Genomic DNA, 20,136 nt, shown 5'->3' on the forward strand with positions numbered 1-20,136 from the left:
AAATACTGGGCAAGCTGGGCGGGGGCGAAAGCTTCCCCAAGCCCCCAGAAGTGGACAGGTCCCACAGGTAATTCCGGCAGAGGCCTAAGGGCCATCATTGCTAAGCTTCACCGGTTTCATGATGAGCGGATTCTGAACTGGTTACAACACATACGGTCTTGCACATTGGAAGGGCATATGATCTGTGTGTACCAAGTCATTGGGGCAGACCTGACCAAGCACTGGGCTGTGTTCAATGGAACCAAAACAGTTCTGTTTAAGAGCAAAGTACGGTTCGGGATACGGTACTGTGGAACCCACCAGAACAGGGAACCCTATTTCACCACGCCAGAAGAAGTGGAGGAGATTGTCCGCAAGAATGAGCTGGGAAAATAACAGCAATAACAGATACAAGCGAACAATTGTTCATGATAAATTTGCCTCGCTTTTGCACAAAGGCATGTACGGTGGGGGAGGAGGGCAGATGGGGAGGGGGAGGGAGGAGGAGGAGGGCAGAAGGGCACCAAAATGGGAGAGAGAGAGGGGAGAAGAGCATAACGGGTGGGGAATAGAGTCGCTCTCATTGGCTCTGAGCCGAGGGGGGGGAAGAGCACGGCGCAGCTCCCAACAGGGAGGGAGCGCCTGTCAGAAGGGGAGGGCACAACACAGTAGCACAAGTATTTAGCACTGCGGCTTCACAGTGCCAGGGTCCCAGGTTCAATTCCCTGCTGGGTCACTGTCTGCGGAGTCTGCACGTTCTCCCCGTGGGTTTCCTCCGGATGCTCCGGTTTCCTCCCACAGTCCAAAGACGTGCAGGTTAGGTGGATTGGCCATGATAAAATTGCCCTTAGTGACCAAAAGGTTTAGGAGGGGTTATTGGGTCAGGGGGATAGGGTGGAAGTGAGGGCTTAAGTGGGTTGGTGCAGACTCGATGAGCCGAATGGCCTCCTTCTGCACTGTATGTTCTAACTAGGGAAGGTGGAAGATCAGCAGAGGAGTAGGCAGGGGGAGATGGCCCCCAAAGAAAGGGAAACCCTGGAATGCTTGGGCACATCCACAAGGTAAGTATAGCTGACCCCGCAAGGGGAGTAACAGAAGCCCCCCACCAGAATAGTCACCTGGAACACAGGGGACTCGTCGGCTCTGTGAAAAGATCCAGAGTCTTCGCCTATCTGAAAAACCCGAGAGCTGACGTCATCTTCCTCCAGGAGACACAATTGAAGGAGAAGAACCGACTGAGGATAGGAAAGAGTTGGGTAGGACAGACGTACCAAGCGTGCTCAGGGTGAGGGCTAGAGGGTGGCCATACTCTTCAGTAAGAGGACGACATTCACAGCGACAAAGACAGTGACGGACCCAGGGGAACAATATGCCATGGTTAGTGGTGTCTTGGAAGGGGCAGCAGTGGTGCTTGTAAATGTATACGCTCCCAACTGGGATGACGCGGACTTTATAAAAAAGACCATGGCAGAAGTCCCCAATACAGACACCCACCAACTCATTATGGATGTGGACTTCAACTGTGTACAGAACCCAAAGATGGACAGATCTAACCACAAAGTAGGGAAGCAGTCGGCCATGGCGAAAAGAACTGAGCACCTTCATGGAACAGATGGAAGCAGTAGACCCTGGAGGTTCACACACCCAAGGGAGAAGGAGTTTTCCTTTTTCTCCCAAGTCCACAGGGTATACACCAAGATCAATATTCTTTTGCAGTGGGGAAATTGGTGCTTCCAGGGGTGGAAGGGGCAGAATACTCCACAATAGTAATCTTGGACTACACCACGTGAATGCGAGGTTGGAGATGGGCTGGGCCCAACGCACCTCATGGAGGCTGGACACATCCTTCCTTGCGATAAGGCATTCTGTGAGAAAATGTCACAAGCCATCGATGGTTACGTATCCTGAAAAAAGAATGGAGGTCTCATCCACATTCTGGGAGGCACTGAAGGCAGTGATAAGAAGGGAGGTAATAGCATACAGGGCTCTCAGAAGTTGGAACGAAAGGACGGCAAGACGACAGTTGATCGACTCCATACTGGATGTGGATCAGCGATACTCCATGGTCCTGACTGTGGAACTACTGGCGGAGAGGAAAAAAACTACAAATGGAATTTGACCTGCTCTCCACCGGGAAAGCGGTGCACCAGCTGCGCCAGACAGGGGGGGACCTTCTACGAGCATGGAGTCAAGGCCAGCCACTTGCTGGCTCACCAGCTGAGGAAGCAGGCAGCCATGAGGGAAGTAGCGCAGGTGAAGGATGGGAACGGCAGCACCAGATGAGATTAATGAGGCCTTTGGAACTTTCTACTGAGAACTGTACGCCTCTAAACCCCTGGAGGAGGACTCCTAGATCATAGATCATAGAATGTACAGTGTAGAAGGAGGCCATTCAGCCCATCGAGTCTGCACCGGCTCTTGGAAAGAGCACCCAAGGTCAACACCTCCACCCTATCCCCATAACCCAGTAACCCCACTAAGGGCAATTTTGGACACTAAGGGCAATTTACCATGGCCATTCCACCTAACCCGCACATCTTTGGACTGTGGGAGGAAACCGGAGCACCCGGAGGAAACCCACGCACACACTGGGAGGATGTGCAGACTCCGCACAGACAGTGACCCAAGCCAGGAATCAAACCTGGGACCCTGGAGCTGTGCAGCAATTGTGCTATCCACAATGCTACCGTGCTGACCTACTGATGAAGCGGTTCCTCGACGACCTTGACATACCAGTCGTGGGGAAGGAAAATAGGCAAGACCTGGAAGCACCACTAGAACTGGGAGAAATCATGGACAGTATTAACTCCGTCCAGGCTGAAAAGGCGTCTGGTCCAGACAGATTCCCGGTGGACAGCTATAAAACATTTGCGTCAGCACTGGCCCTGAACTTGCGGGAGATGTTCAATGACTCACTATCAAGAGGAACCCTGCTGTCAAGGCTGGAACGGGCCCCGATATCACTGATCCTTAAGAAGAACAAAGACCCAACAGAGTGCAGGTCATACAGACCCATCGCACTTCTAAACACTTTAACGCCAAAATTCTGGCGAAGGCCCTGTGGCGAGGCGACTGAGAGTTGCGTACCAGAAGTAGTCGTGGAAGATCAGACTGGCTTTGTCAAGGGCAGACAACTAACAACAAACATCAGACGCCTGCTGAGTGTGATTATGGCCCCACCCGAGGCAGGAACACCAGATGGTGATCATCTCCCTGGACGCAGAGAAGGTTTTCGACAAAGTCGAATGGAAGTACCTAATCGAGGTAATGGATCACTTTGGGTTTGGACCTGGTTCATCTTTTAGGTAAAACTATTGTACAGCGCTCCGAGTGTATGGACGAATGCCACCAGCTGTGGATACTTGCTGTTGCATGGAGGCACAAGGCAGGGATGCCCTCTATCCCTGCTACTATTTGCCCTGGCAATCGAGCCAGTGGTGAGTGCTCTCAGAGCAGCGAAGGGATGGAGAGGCATTCAAAGGGGAGGCAGAGAGCATAGAGTTTCACTCTCCGTGGATGACCTGCTCCTCTACATCTTGAACTGGGAAGCATGGGATGAATTATGGAACTCCTAAGGGAGTTCAGTTAAAGTTAACCTGAGCAAGAGTGAAATCTTCCCTGTGAATCCACAGGTGGGAGGAGCAGAGCTGAGCAGTTACCGTTCAAAATAGCCGCAAAAAAGACCTGCAGAGGTGGGACTCGCTGTGTGTATGGGGTGTGTGCCGTGCCAATGGATGAGTCCGTTAAAAGGTGGAGAGAGGACGAAGGCAGAGTAGCGAACCTGGGGGGAACGCACAGACAAATTCCAACTCACAAAAGCTACATTGGGCGAACTCGGAGGCAGGACCTGTGCAGACCTATACTGATGTCTACCAGAGGAGGTATGCTTACCCGTGGATGAGACATGGCAGGAAGAACTAGGTAGGGAGATAAGGGGAGGGATCGAAGCACTGCATAGGGAAAACCTCACCCCCACGTGCGCAGGGCTGAGCCTAGCACAACAAAAGGTGGTGTACAGGGTGAACTTAACAAGAACGAAAATGAGTGAATGGGTTCTTGCCAGAGATGGAGGACAAGAGTGCCAGGGAGGCTGGGCCAACCATACCCCCATGTTCTGGTCCTGCCCCAGACGTGTCCGGTTATGGGCCACCTTCTTTGAGGCTATGCCCAGGGTTGTAGGGCTGAAGGTGGAGCCATGCCGTTCGTGGCAGTCTTTGGTGTATCGGAACAGCCAGAATATGGGGAGAGTGGGAAGATGTCTTAGCCTTTGCCTCCCTGATCGCCTGCTGAAGACTCCTGCTCAACTGGCGATAGGCAGCACCACCCAAGGCCGCGGACTGGCTGTCTGACCTGGCAGAATTCCTCAAACTGGAGAAAATAAAATATAGCACCTGGGGTTCAGAGGAAGGCTTTCACAAAACGTGAAGGCCACTCACCAGTGTGTTCCAAGATCTGTTCTTAACCAGCAACCAGTAAATCAGGGAGGGGGTGGAAAGATGGGGGGAGGGAACGTCAAAAGAAACACAGGGCAAGCAGAGAAAGAGAAACACGAAAGGACACCAGTGAGGGCACAATTAGAAGCGACCCCAATGGCAAGACCAGGGGCGTAATTCTCCGGAAACGGCGCAATGTCCGCCGACTGGCGCCCAAAACGGCACCAATCAGACGGGCATCGCGGCGCTCCAAAGGTGCGGAACATTGAGGGGCTAGGCCGACGCCGGAGGGATTTCCGCCCCGCCAGCTGGCGGAAAAGGCCTTTGGTGCCCCGCCAGCTGGCGCGGAAATGACATCTCGGGGCAGCGCATGCGCGGGAGCGTCAGCGGCCGCTGACAGTTTCCCGCGCATACGCAGTGGAGGGAGTCTCTTCTGCCTCCGCCATGGTGGAGACCGTGGTAGAGGCGGAAGGGAAAGAGTGCCCCCTCGGCACTGGCCCGCCCGTGGATCGGTGGGCCCCGATCGCGGGCCAGGCCACCGTGGGGGCACCCCCCCCGGGTCAGATCGCCCCGTGCCCCCCCCCCCCCCCAGGACCCCGGAGCCCGCCCACGCCGCCTTGTCCCGCCGGTAAGGTAGGTGATTTAATTTACGCCGGCGGAACAGGCAATTTATCGGCGCGACTTCGGCCCATCCGGGCCGGAGAATCGAGCGGGGGGGGCCGCCAACCGGCGCGGCGCGATTCCCGCCCCCGCCGAATCTCTGGTGCCGGAGACTTCGGCAACCGGCGGGGGCGGGATTCACGCCAGCCCCCGGCGATTCTCCGACCCGGCGGGGGGTCGGAGAATGTCGCCCCAGAACGTACACTGTTTGTCTCACAGCTGTCTTTTTTTCCCCTCCTTTTGCTTTTTTTCCCCCTCTTTTTGCTCTTTCCCCCTGATTTTGCTTTTTTTTGTCAATAAGCACATTTTGTAGCATAAAAATACATGGACAGATGTTGGAGGAAAAGTTGGTCTCGGTGGAGGGGATAAAGACTAAATGAGAGGAGAAGCTGGGATGCCATATGGGGAAGTGGTGTGGAGTGAATCCCTCCGTAGGGTGAACGCCACTTCATCCTGTGCGAGGCAGAGTCTGATCCAGCTCAAGGTGGTGTTTAGGCGCACCTCACCAAGGCCAGAATGAGTCGTTTCTTTGAGGGGGTTAAAGATTTGTGCCGAGCGCTGTTTGAAAAGGCCTGTGAACCATACACATATATTCTGGTTCTGTTCCAAGCTTGTAGATTTCTGGGTTTCTCTCTTTATTCAGCACCATATCGGCAATACTGAATATTGAGCTGGAGCCTGTGACATTATACAAATGTACAGCATGTGAAGAGTTAATGTTATGTTAAGCCTAGCCATTAGAGGGAGTTAAGGGGCAGTACTATAAATTGCACTGGCTCTTAAGCTAAGGGGAGGAGATTAGACTGGAGCTGACAAAGATATGATTCATAGTGTATTGCAGAGTTAGTTAAGATATAGTTATAATTAATAGATAAGATATAGTGTTAGTGAGTGCAGTTTAATTCTTACATGTCTGGACTTCTGGTGGCAGCTATGAGGGAGAAGGTCGCACATTTGGTGGCTCCCGTTTCGGTCGGACTTTTGGACCCTTTCCCCTGACTTTTTTGCGCTTTTGAGCGTGGAACTGGAAAGCAATAGTACTCAGGCACTGGACCCATACAGAATTGTATGGACCTAAGAAGCCGGAGGGACCGTAAACAGCAGAAGAAGTGGTCGAGTAAGGGCACAGTGGAGCCTGTGAGAGAGACCAGCATGGCTGGTGTTCAGAGCAAGGAGCCGACAGCCCAGCCCACAATGGAGCAGCTGCTGCAGACTATGCAGGAGGGCTTTTTGGCTTTGAAGCGTGACAACTTGGAGCCGCTTCAGAAGTCGATTGATCGGATGGGAAAAAGGTTGGATGATCAGGCTGAGAAGTTCCAGCAGTTGGAGAAGTCAGTGGAGGAGCAGGCCGACTTTCAAACGGTGGCGGATGTGGAAATTCAGAGGCTGAGGGACCAGCAAAAAGTGCTTCTGGAAAGGCTGGAGGACCTGGACAACAGATCTCGCCGGCAGAACGTGAGAATCGTGGGCCTCCAGGAGGGGGCAGAGGGGCTAGATGCTTCCGCATATGTAGAGGGTATGGTTCAGAAGTTGCTGAGGAACGAGGTGTTCCCGCGCCCGCCGGTGGTGGACAGGGCACACGAGTGCAGGTGAGGCAGCCGCAACAAGGAGGTCCCCCACGAGCGATGGTGATACACTTTCACAGGTACCTGGACAAAGAACGGGTGCTGCAATGGGCAAAGAGCACACAAAGCTGTATTTGGGACAATACCACCCTCCGTGTGTACCAGGATTTGAGCGCTGAGGTAGCCAGGAGGAGGGGAGGCTACAGGCAGGTGAAGCTGTATAAAAACAAGGTGAAATTCGGGCTGATTTTTTTCGGCGCGACTGTGGGTTACGTATAAGGGTCAGCACCACTATTTCGAGGAACCCGAAGAGGCGATGGCCTTCGTTAAGAAGCAAGGGCTGGCCCTGAACTGAAGACGTTTGGACTCCTGTTAGAGCTTTTAAGTATATGTGGTGTCTCCCCCGTTTTGGGATCTTTCTTTCTTTCTTTTTTTTGTTGTGGTTGTTTTTTGCGTGCTCTTTGCGTGGTTTACCTGAATGTTTCCTGTTTGGGCTCTTTGCTTACTTGGAGTTTGGCTGGGGAGGAATTAATAAAGAAAACAGTTAAAAGGGTTGGGTTAAAATGGATGCTTCAGGGGAACTTTGTGCAATTTTTTTTCTGTCTGTATGGGAAGGTCTGAAGAGTGCCTGTTATTTGTTATCTCTTTTTTTCTTGTTTAACTTGAATTGTGCTATTGTGGGGGTTGTTTATGACTTGTACAGAGTGTTTGCTTAAGTAGGGCTGATCTGGGGAAGTGGTGTGGAGGGGGAGGGGGAGGGGTGACTGGGAACAATCGGTGGGAGACGGGCTGGAGCCGAGGTTGGGAGCCCTAGGCTAGCTGAGTGCAGCGAGTCAATGGGAGCCGAGGTGGGGGGTATCCATATAGTTAGATTAGGGCACGGGTTAGGTGATAGGATGGTGTTGCTAGGGCGGGGGGGGGGGGGGGGGGTGGGGGGAGTTGTTCTGCTGATGGGGATGGGAACTGGGCATGGTAACAGTGAGGAGGTCATGGGTGGAGCTGGCCAGGAGGCGGGCCAGAGGAAGCGCGACACATGGCTGGGGAGCTGGCCAAGGAAAGGGGATGGCTGATCGGCAAAGGGGGGGGGGGGCAAAGTGCCCCCCAACCAGGCTGATCACCGTTAGAGGGTTAAAGGGGCCAGTGAAGAGGGCGCGTGTGTTTGCGCATCTGCGGGTCCTGAAGGCGGACATAGTCTTGTTGCAGGAGACGCACCTGAAAGTGGCAGACCAGGTTGGGTTAAGGAAGGGCTGGGTCAGTCAGGTCTTTCATTCGGGGCTTGATTCTAAGACGAGGGCAGTTGCGATCCTGATTAATAAAAGGGTACAATATGAGGCGGAGGGCACAGTCGTGGATGGGGGGTGGCAGGTTCGTAATGTTGAGGGGTAAGCTCAAAGGGGTGAGAGTAGTCCTGATCAGTGTGTATGCCCCTAATTGGGACAATGTGGATTTTATTAGGAGGATGCTAGGGAAGATCCCCAACTTGAACTCGCGTAAGTTGATCATGGGCGGGGACTTTAATATGGTCCTGGACCCGAGCCGGGACCGGTCTTGCTCAAGAACGGGCAGGTTGCCAGCGATGGCAAAGGAACTGAGAGGGTTCATTGAACAAATGGGGGGAGCAGTTCCGTAGAGATTTAGCCGGCCGACGGCGAGGGAGTTCTCGTACTACCACATCCAAAAGGTGTATTCCCGAACTGACTACTTTGTTGTGAGTCGGGCCGGAATGGTGGGGGCAGAATATTCGGCAATTGCCATATCGGACCATGCTCCACACTGGGTAGACCTGCAAAGAACAAACAACAAAGAAAAGTACAGCACAGGAACAGGCCCTTCAGCCCTCCAAGCCCGTGCCGACCATGCTGCCTGACTAAACTACAATCTTCTACACTTCCTGTGTCCGTATCCCTCTATTCCCATCCTATTCATGTATTTGTCAAGATGCCCCTTAAATGTCACTATAACTGACCCCTCTACCCTGGGGAAAAGCCTCTGACTATCCACTCTCTCTGTGCCCCTCATAATTTTGTAGACTTCTATCAGGTCACCCCTCAACCTCCGTCATTTCAGTGAAAACAAACGGAGTTTGTTCAACCGCTCCTCATAGCTAATGCCCTCCATTCCAGGCAACATCCTGGTAAATCTCTTCTGCACCCTCTCTAAAGCCTCCACATCCTTCTGGTAGTGTGGCGACCAGAATTGAACAAGTCCAAGTGTGGCCTAACTGAGGCTCTATACAGCTGCAACATGACTTGCCAATTCTTATACTCAATGCCCCAGCCAATGAAGGCAAGCCTGCCGTATGCTTTCTTGACTACCTTCTCCACCTGTGTTGCCGCTTTCAGTCACCTGTGGACCTGTACACCTAGATGTCTCTGACTTTCAATACTCTTGAGGGTTCTACCATTCACTGTATATTCCCTACCTGTATTAGACCTTCCAAAATGCATTACCTCACATTTGTCCGGATTAAACTCCATCTGCCATCTTGCCGCCCAAGTCTCTAAGCGATCTAAATCCTGCTGTATCCTCTGACAGTCCTCATTGCTATCCGCAATTCCACCAACCTTTGTGTCATCCGCAAACTTACTGATTAGACCAGTTACATTTTCCTACAAATCATTTATTTATACTACAAACAGCAAAGGTCCCAGCACTGATCCCTGCGGAGCACCACTAGTCACAGCCCTCCAATTAGAAAAGCACCCTTCCATTGCTACTCTCTGCCTTCTATGACCTAGCCAGTTCTGTATCCACCTTGCCAGCTCACCCCTGATCCCGTGTGACTTCACCTTTTGTACCAGTCTACCATGAGGGACCTTGTCAAAGGCCTTACTGAAGTCCATATAGACAACACCCACTGCCCTATCTGCATCAATCATCTTTGTGACCTCTTCGAAAAACTCTTATCAAGTTAGTGAGACACGACCTCCCCTTCACAAAATCATGCTGCGCCTCACTAATACGTCCATTTGCTTCCAAATGGGAGTAGATCCTGTCTCGAAAGATTTTGTACGGACAACTTTCAGCGCCCGCCATGGAAGCTGAAAGTTGGACTACTCGCGGACAAGGCGGTGTGTGAGAGGCTGAGGAAATGCATGCATAATTACCTGCAGGTGAACGATACTGGAGAAGTCTCCGCAGCGGTGCTCTGGGAGGCACTGAAGGCAGTGGTGAGAGGGGAGCTGATTTCAATCCAGGCGTACAGGGACAGGACAGATAGGGCAGAGACAGACCGACTGATTCAGGAAATTCTACGGATGGACAGGAGTTAAGCGAAATCCCCGAGGCCAGAGTTACTCAGCAAACGACAGAGGCTGCAGGCCGAATTTGGGGTGCTGACTACAGGCAAGGCTGTAGAGCAGCTTAGAAAGGTTAAAGGTGTGATTTATGAGCATGGGGAGAAGGCCGGTAGAATGCTTGAGCAGCAACTGAGGAAGGGGGAAGTGCCTAGGGAAATAGGGAGGGTAGTGGATGGGGAAGGTAATCTAGTGGGTGACCCGGCAGGGCTGAACAAGGTTTTTAGGGACTTTTATAGGAAGCTGTACACTTCGGAACCGACCGGGTGGGGGGGGGGGGAGTGGGGGGGAGGGGGGGGGGGGGGGAGGGGGGGGAATGAGGCGATTCTTGGACAGACTGACCTTCCCAAGAGTGTGGAGGGGGTTGGTGGACGGACTGGGGGCCCTGGTCAGGATCAAAGAGGTATTGGGGGGCCTGAAGGTCATGCAGTCGGGTAAAGCCCCGGGACTGGACGGGTATCCGGTGGAGTTTTACAAAAAATCTGTTGGGATAGTGGGGCCAGTGCTGTTCAGGGTCTTTAACGAGGCAAGAGACCGAGGGAGTTTACCCCCCCCCCCCCCCCCCCACCCCCCCCCGACGATGTCGCAGGCTACCATCTCGCTCATTCTGAAACGGGAAAAGGACCCGGAGGCCTGAGGGTCATACAGGCCAATCTCTTTGATTAATGTAGAAGCCAAGTTACTGGCCAAGACCAGAATTGAGGACTGTGTACCGGATGTAATTGTGGAGGACCAAACCGGGTTTGTAAAGGGGAGGCAGCTGGTGGCCAACATAAGAAGGCTGCTCAACGTGATTATGATGCCCCTGGAGAGTATGGAGGTAGAGATAGTTGTAGCCATGGATGCTGAAAAGGCTTTTGACCGGGTCGAGTGGGATTATCTGTGGGAGGTACAAGGACGGTTCGGGTTCGGGGGGGGGCGTTCATCGACTGGGTTAGGCTATTGTATCAGGGCCCCAGAGGCGACTGTAAGGATGACCAGGACGACATCGGACTACTTTAGACTGCACCGTGGGACAAGACAGGGCTCCCCTCTCCCCCCACTGCTGTTTGCGTTGGCCATAGAGCGGCTGGCAATTGCACTGAGAGCTTCTAGTGGCTGGAAAGGGCTGGTCCGGTGGGGAGTGGAACATAGAGTCTCATTATACACGGATGATCTGCTGTTACATGTATCGGACCCAATGGTGGGGATGGACGGTATTATGGCAACCCTGAGGGAATTTGGCCGGTTCTCCGGATACAAACTGAACATGGCTAAGAGCGAGTTGTTTGTAATTCAGGCGAGGGGGCAGGAGAGTAGGCTGAAGGGGTTGCCGTTCAGGCTAGTGGGGGAGAGTTTCCAATATTTGGGGATTCAGGTAGCACGGGACTGGGGCAGGTTGCACAAGCTCAACCTGTCCGGACTGGTGGAATGAGTGAGGGAGGAGGTCTGGAGGTGGGATGGGCTCCTGCTGTCATTGGCGGGGAGGGTGTAGACTGCTAAGATAACAATTCTCCCGCGGTTCTTGTTTGTTTTTCAGTCGCCCCCATCCCCATCTTTATCCCGCGGTCCTTCTTTAAGAGGCTGAATAAAATTATTCTGGGATTTGTATGGGCAGGGAAGTCCCCGCGGGTGAAGAGGGTGATGCTTGAAAGGAACAGAGGAGAAGGGGGGCTGGCATTGCCGAACTTCAGCAACTATTACTGGGAGGCCAACATAGCGAGACAGGGAAATGGATGGTGAGTGCGGGGTCGGTTTGGGAGCGGATGGAGGCTGCTTCGTGCAGGGGCACTAGCTTAGCAGCCCTTGTCACGGCGCCTCTGCCGCTTTCGCCGGCATGGTACTCTACCAGCCCGATAGTGGTGGCGGCTCTTCGGATCTGGGGCCAGTGGAGGAGGCATGTAGGGGAGGTAAGAGCATCGGTGTGGACCCCAGTCTGCGGCAACCACCGATTTGCCCCGGGGAACATGGACGGGGGGTATCGACTGGAGGAGGGTGGGGATTGAGGATGGGGGATCTGTTCCTGGAAGGGAGCTTTCTGATCATGAGGGCGCTGGAGGAGAAGTTGGGCTGGCGAGAGGGAATGACTTTGGATACTTGCAGGTGAGGGATTTTGTACGCAGACTGGTGCCGTCCTTCCCACGTCTCCCGCCGAAGGGGAGGCAGGCCAGGGTAGTTTCTAGGGGAGAGGTGGCAGAGGGTTGAGTTTCAGACGTCTACAAGGAGCTAATGAGAGCTGAGGATACGCAGACCGAGGACCTGAAGCTTAAGTGCGAGGAGGAGCTGGGCGGGGGGGGGGGGGGGGGGGGGGGGGTTCTGGAGGACGGTATTTGGGCAGAGCCCTGAGCAGAGTAAACACGACCGCAACATGCGCCATGCGCCATGCTCAGCCTGATCCAGTTTAAGGTCGTGCACCGGACCCACATGACTGGCCCGGATGAGTAAATTCTTCGGGCTGGAGGACAAGTGTGCTAGATGCGCCGGAGGGCTGGCTAATCATGTACACCTGTTCTGGTCGTGCCCTAAACTCGGGGGGGGGGGGGGGGGGTATTGGCAGGGATTCGCAGATGTAATGTCCCGGGAAAACTGGTAGCCCGGCGACGAATACTGTTAGCATGGAGGGGTGGCTAGGAAAGAGTAGAGTAGAGTAGGGGGATATTGTGCGTCAACAGAGTAGTGGTTTGCATTATGTTTAATGTGGAATTTGTGTCTTGACTTTTTTTGTTTGTACTGTACAATGTCATTTTTTCTATATGCCTAAAATACCTCAATAAAATTGCATGTTTAAAAAAAAGTTTTTAAAATTCTTACATGTCTGTTTGCCATTCAGAATAAGTGTAGAACTCAAATTTAGTAGTGCTAATAAAATTAGTTTAGTTCTTCAAGAGAGTTTGGTGTAGTTTAGTTCTTCAAGAGAGTTTGGTGTATCTTTGTGATCACTACGCCTTCCATCCTGGAAACCCCTCACAAAGATCACCACAGAGCCCTCTCCGATATACGGGTATCAGACCTGCTGGAGCTGCTGATGGATGTGGGAGTATATGCCCTGGCATTCGGCTCGCTGGTTGCTTGAAGGCGAATGCTCCTGAGTTGGCGTGGATAGGTGACTTAATGGCGTTGTTGCACCTTGAGTAGGTCAAATATACCATGAGGGGGTCAATTGAAGGGTTCCAGCTTAGATGGCAACCATTCGTACAGTACTTTAAGGGATTGGTCACTGTTGGCTGTTAGAGGGGAGGGTAGAGGGAAGGAGGGAGTAAGGGGGTGGGTTTACTTGGTTATTTTTCTTATCATTTAGTTTACGGTTTGTAATTTTTGTACTATTTGGCTATAAAAAGATAGAAGTTTAATGAAGATATCTTCGGAAAGGGGTAAAAGATGGCTCAAAAAATGAGATAATTGCATGCATTGCAATTTATATGGAACTTTTGTTTCAAAATGTAGTTTGCATTTTTCTAATTTCAATATTGTTTGTCTAGATGTCATTGGGAATCTATCGTCATGTGGGGGACACTGAACACCCTGTATTACAACTGGTAATCTTAGGACTTGGTACAGAGCTAAAAATCCGAACATATGATATGACTTCACACACATTTCTGAAAGAAGTCAGCTTGAAATGTCCAGAGCAGACAGGTAAGAAAAAAAAATACTTCAATAATGTTCTAATATTATAATTGTGTTAAACGATGGCGGTAGCGTAGTCTTATTCTCACTGGACAAGCAATCCAAAGACCCAGGGCAATGTACTGAGGACCTGGTTTTGAATCCCACCATGGCAGGTGGTGACATTTGGAATTGAAAGTATCATGATGAGCATGAAACCATTGTCAATTGTCATAAAAACCTATCTGGTTCGCTTCGTGAAGGGAAGTTGCAGTCCTTGCCTGGCCAGGCCTTTTTGTGACTCCAGATCCACAGCAATGCTGTTGACTCTTAAATGCCCTCTGAAATGGCGTAACCAGCCACTGGTTGAAGAGCAATTGGGAATGGGCAATAAATGCTGACCCAGCCAGGGACAACCACATACCATGAACAAATAAAAAAAAGCAGATAGGTATATTATGAATACATATTCATTCTCTGACTCTAGTTGTGCCAATAAGACAGTAATAGTTAGAAAACAATGCTAATTTCCAAGTTGCTGCATTATAGCTGGTTTCAAGAGTAACCATTTCAATTGTAGCCCATGATATGTTCTAATTTTCCTAATTGGTACTCTAGATGTATGCCAAAAAAGTATGTATTAAATCAGTAATATATTTAGTGATAAATATACTTCTATTTAGCTTTATAAAGCTTCTGTATAGATAACATTAATATCTCCACAGTCAGTTTGTACTAAAAATTACCCTTCACTAAGATTTGAGCCTTTGGCGCATGGCATCAATCAGAATCTTTGGGAATGGATACAGTCTGCCAAAATCTCCTGTCTGAGGTTTTGATGGATTCATCTACACAGATAACCTATTTTGCCTGAATCCTTTGAAAGTGCTATGGTGTGACAAACTAAGGCGAGCTATGCAATAGGATTTACTCCCTTTGAGGAAACTAGTAAATCCATCCAGAGTGGAGTGTTAAGGTAACTAGGCTTTGCAAAAACAAAATATTGCAGAGTCTAGAAATACATAGATACATAGAAGATAGGCGCAGGAGGAGACCTTTTGGCCCTTCGAGCCTACTCGCCATTTATCATGATCATGGCTGATCATCCAACTGAATAGCCTAATCCTGCTTTCTCCCCATAGGACTTTGTCAAACACCTTCTGAAAGGCCAAATGCACCACATCGACTGGCTCCCCCTTGTCAACTGTACTGGTTACACTTTCAAAGAGATTTCTCAAGCATGATTTCCCGTTCATAAATCTTTGACTGATTCACTGCTTTCTAAATGTTCCGCTATAAATATAATGGATTCAAGAATTTTCCCCACTACCAATGTTAGGCTTACTGGTGTATAATTCACTGTTTTCTCTCTACCTCCCTTTTTGAATATTGGAGTGACATTACCTACCCTCCAATCTGCAGGGACTGTTCCAGAGTCTATCGAATCCGGGAAAATGACCACCAATGCATCCACTATTTGCAGAGCCACCTCCTTCTGCTCTCTGGGATGCAGATTATAAGGCCTTGGGGATTTATCCACCTTCAATCCCATCAGTTTTCCCAGCACCATTTCTCTACTAATATTGATCCCCCTCGGTTCTTCCCTCTCACTAAACTTTTCATTCTCCAGCATTTCTGGTATCTGATTTGTGTCCTCTTTTATGAAGACAGAACCAAAGTATGTATTTAATTGCTCAGTCAATTTTTGTCCCTTATTATGCATTCCCCTGTTTCTGTCTGTAGGGGGCCTACATTTGTCTTTACCAATCGCTTTCTCTTCACATATCTATAGAAACTCTTAGTGTCAGTCTTTATGTTCCCTGCAAGCTTACTTTGTACTATATTTTCCCCTTCTTAATCAATCCCTTGGGCCTTCTTTGCTGAATTCTAAACTGCACCCAATCCTCCGACGTATTATTTTTCTTGGCCATTTTGTATGCTTCCTCCTTGGATCGGATACTATTTCTAATTTCCTTTGTAAGCCGTGGATTGGTCCTCTTACCCATTTTGCTTTTGTGCCAGACAGGAATGAACAGTTGCTGCAGTTCCCTCATGCGTTTCTTGAATGTTTGCCATTGCCTATCCACTGTCATCCCTTTAAGTAACTCTCCCCAATCCATCAAGGCCAATGCACACCTCATAGCTTCATAGTGTGCTATCGGGCAGCACAGTAGCATAGTGGTTAGCACAATTGCTTCACAGTTCCAGGGTCCCAGGTTCGATTCCCATCTTGGGTCCCTGCCTGTGCGGAGTCTGCACGTTCTCCCCGTGTGTGCGTGGGTTTCCTCCCGCAGTCCAAAGATGTGCAGGTTGGGTAGATTGGCCATGCTATATTGCCCTTAGTGTCCAAAAGTGCCCTTAATGTTGGGTGGGGTTACTGGGTTATGGGGATAGGGTGGAGGTGTGGGCTTGTGTAGGGTACTCTTTACAAGAGCCGGTGCAGGGTCAATGGGCTGCATGGCCTCCTTCTGCACTGTAAATTCTATGATTCTAGTTTCCTTTATTAAGATCCAGCACCCTAGTCTCCCAATCGACTACTGCACTCTCCATCTTGATGAAAAATTCTATCATGTTATGGTCGCTCATCCCCAAGGGTTCTCACACAGCCAGATTGGCAATGATTCCCTCCTCATTACAAGTACCGAGTCAAAGATGGCCTGCTCTTTAGTTGGTTCCTCTACATATTGGCCAAGAAAACCATCCCCTATACATTCCAGGAATTCCTCCTCTACGGCATTAGGGCTAATTTGATTTGCCCAATCAATGTGAAGATTAAAATCACCCATGGTCACCGATATTCCCTTATTACATGCATCTCTAATTTAGTGTTTAATGCCATTCCCAACATCACCACTGTAGTTTGGGGGTCTATATATGTTACCCACTAATGTTTTTTGCCCCATGGTATTTCTCAACTCTACCCATACAGACTCCACATTGTCAGAACTAATATCCTTTCTCACTATTGTGTTAATTTCCTCTTTGACCAGCAGTGCCAGACCACCACCTTTTCTTTTATACCTGTCCTTCCTAAATAGAGAATACCATGGGACATTCAGTTCCCATCCCTGTTCACCCTGCAGCCATGTCTCCGTAATCCCAATTATATCGTACCCATTTATATCTATCTGCGCGGTTAGTTCATCCACTTTATTGCAAATGTTCCATGCATTAAGGCACAGAGCGTTTAAGTTTGTCTTTTGCACATTGTTTGTCTTGCTCCCAATATTTTTCTCTTTTTCCCTGTTGGAATTTTGCCCTTGGTTTCTTCACCTATCACTTTTCTCATTCCCTTTTCTACCTTTTGTTTTTGTCCTTGCTCCCTCTTTCTCTGACTCCTTGCATGGGTTCTCATCCCCCTAGTTTAAACCCTTCCCAAAAGCTCTAGCAAATAGCCCCCAAGGACATCAGTCCCAGTCCTGCCCAGGTGTAACCCGTCCAGTTTGTACACAGAATAAACACAGACGGTCAGGCAGCATCTATGAAGAGAGGTGTTGATGACCAATTATTAGAACTGAGTGGTCTTCAGTTTGATTCAGTGATAGTATATATTTGTCGTAGCCCCATTCTTTAAAGTCAATAAAAATAGCTTATTTTAAAAATAGATTTTGCCACAGAATAACAGCAAAGTTGTTATATTTACCAGTGAGTGTTGCATTAAAATAAGTGATCTGTCTGAGTGTTGTTTCTGCAACATATAGTCCCTATCCTACTTGTTAATATAATGATTTGCCCTTCATTGGCCACTCTTTCATAACTTTGCATTGAAGCATTTTTAAGCAATTCCATGCTGCACATGCAATTTGCAAACTAGACTTTTTATTACTAAGGTTCCCTGGCATGTTATTTTTCTGCTCTTGGCCATGTTCCTCCATCAACACCATGAAGGTGATCAGCTACTATGAATGGAATTGAAGGGACATGTTACTGTTGCAGTAAAGTGTAACATTAGAGGACAGTGTGAAACTTCAAAAGCATACAGACAAGTTGGTGGAGTGAGCAGATAGATGACATGTGAAGTTCGATCCGGAGAAGTGCAAGGTGATGCTTATCTACGAATCGCAGAATTTGTCATGGTATAGAAGGTTCTTGTCTGGACTGGCTCTCCAAACGACCCTGCTTTACCTATGCCCCTGCTTCTATTCAAATGATTGCCTAATGACCCCTTGAATACCTCAATTGAACCTGCCTCCACCATGCTTCCAGGCAGTGCATTCCAGATCCGAATCATTTGGGTGAAAAGATTTTTTTCTTTCTTGCGTCACATTTGCTTTTTTGCAAATCACTTTAAATATGCGCTTGTTGATCATTTTCCGAGCGGGAACAGTTTCTCTGTCCATCCGCAAGATTTTGAATGCCTCTATTAAATCTCATTTTAGTCTTCTCTCCAAGGAGAATAGTCTCAACCTCTCCAATCTATCTTCATAACTGAAGTTTCTCATTCCTGGAACCATTCTTGTAAACTTCTGCTGCACTCTCTCCAAGCATTCATGTACCTCCTATGGTGTGGCACCTGGAACTGTACGCACTACTCCAGCTGATGAGGTCTAACTAGTGTCTTGGATAAGTTCAGCATAACCTCCTTCCTCTTATACCTTATGCCCCGATTAATAAAGTTCAGAATACTATATGCCTTTATTAATGACTCTCTCCACCTGTTCTGCCACCTTCAATGATCTATGGCCCTAAGCTCCTGCATCCACATTTTGCCCTTTATTTAATACTGCATCTCCATCTTCTTTCTACCAAAATGCATCACCTTGTACTTCTCCGGATCGAACTTCACATGTCATCTATCTGCTCACTCCGCCAACTTGTCTGTATGCTTTTGAAGTTTCACACTGTCCTCTTATAGTTTTGTGACAACATCCTGGGCTAGAGCACGGTCAGATCCATTCAAGCCTTGAGCAGGAGTTGCAACACAATTGAATTAACCAAGGGTTCTTGGAAAAATACCCAAAGTCTTTGGCCCTTGGTTGTCTAATAATTACAGTCACTAGGTTTGTAAACTTAAACACACTTTTTATTTATAACACAAACTATGATAATGTGCAGCAAACACAACTGGTTAACTCATATTTGATTCCTAATCTCCCCAACTTAACTTGCCCCACCCTTTATATACATACACGTGCGCATGCAACAGGTCTTTGCAGTTTCAGAAATACAGGCGCTCACAGCATTTCTGGCGAAAACACGAGGGGGAAGAAATAGAGCAGGTCTTTGTCTCTGTGTGTCCACATCTCAACTCTGCTTTCCTTGGGTCTCTGGAAATCATCCCACTCGAGCAGGATCTAATCATTACCTGTTACTGGTCAGAACACACCTTTTGGTCAATTATTGGCCACCAGCCAGCTAATTAAACCGAGTCCTATCCCATCTCAAGGGGGCCGAGAAGTCTTGCGTTTTTCTGTCCAAAGCTAACAATGTGTTCTCTGTTGTAACTTTTGAATTCTTCATTCTGTTTGTTGCTTTACTTAAAGATACGTGTCAATTAAGCCTCCATGGATCAAAAATGATAATGGCAAAAATAAAGAATGGGGAAATAAGGAAATCAACCGGAAGGACCCTTACAGACCCATTCCCTAAAGGAATGAAACATCAGGACTCATGTTTGATTATGATGTATGCAGGACATAAATGACGAGCACATAGCCATCCCCAGTTTATAAGTTTACTTCTGAGTCTCTACATTGGTAACTAGTCAGTCCTTAAATCTGTGAAAACGCATCCACAATCACATTATCCTTTCCGGGAATGTGTACAATTTTAACATTGAACTTTTGTACTAATAAGCTCCAACGGAATAATGAGTTCCAGGTTTTAAACATCTCTATAAACGCAAGTGGATTATGATCTGCATAAACAAAGGTTTGTTTATCTCAATGGTCGTAAGGGGAATGTGCTTACGAGACCGGAGTTCTTGTACACCAGTTACTGAAGATAACCATGCAGGTACACCAGAAGTATGCTGGTCCTATACTTCACAGTGCTGAAGATCTAGCAGCACTGCCCCTACCCTCAGGTCACTGGCATCTGTGGCCACTTTATTGGTCTGGAAAAGTCCGGGGCAGCCAGCAATGGTTCGTCCGCTAACCTAGCCTTCAATCTTCCAAACTCTACTTGGTGTTTTGTGGACCACAGCATTCCCACTTGCTTCCGCAACATAGCTGACATGCACGGTATTTCAGTCTCTAACTGAGCGAGCCTCCATGATTTCAGATGAGACAGGTGTGGCTTTATTGGTTCAGAATTCCTTATGTCTACATCATGATTAGTTAACAGAAAGAACCCTGGTGTTTCCCTACAACTCTCTATATTTTTTCAGTATCTTCATTATATCTTTCCTTTGTCCTTCTTCTGTTGATAAGTTTACATCTTTGGTTTTAGAACTCTCTAATCTCTTCAAACAATGTCTTGTTTTAACATTCTTCAAAGGCAACATCCTTCATTTTGTCAGGAGGATCATTCAATTAATGTTTATCCAAATTTCGAGGAATTTCTGCAGCCGACCTACAAGCAGTTTTGCCAATACTGAGGGAAATGTTTGATTCATTCGAACTACCCTTTGGGTGAAACAGTTTTTCTTCTGGAGGGTAGCTAATGTAACTTCCCTAG

General features: G+C 48.8%; 1 protein-coding gene across 5 annotated transcripts in view; it reads left to right on the forward strand.

Moving 5' to 3' along the window:
- The window catches only part of vps13a (vacuolar protein sorting 13 homolog A), a 753,359-nt gene that overhangs the window by 262,043 nt on the left and 471,180 nt on the right, over positions 1-20,136 (forward strand). For all 5 annotated transcript variants that reach the window (XM_072516625.1, XM_072516626.1, XM_072516627.1 and 2 more), the window contains exon 26: positions 13,392-13,548. In XM_072516625.1, coding sequence (XP_072372726.1) covers positions 13,392-13,548 — 157 coding nt within the window. The remainder of the gene's footprint in view (positions 1-13,391; positions 13,549-20,136) is intronic.

This window comes from Scyliorhinus torazame, chromosome 9 (genome assembly GCF_047496885.1).
Source record: "Scyliorhinus torazame isolate Kashiwa2021f chromosome 9, sScyTor2.1, whole genome shotgun sequence".
Taxonomy (NCBI): domain Eukaryota; kingdom Metazoa; phylum Chordata; class Chondrichthyes; order Carcharhiniformes; family Scyliorhinidae; genus Scyliorhinus; species Scyliorhinus torazame.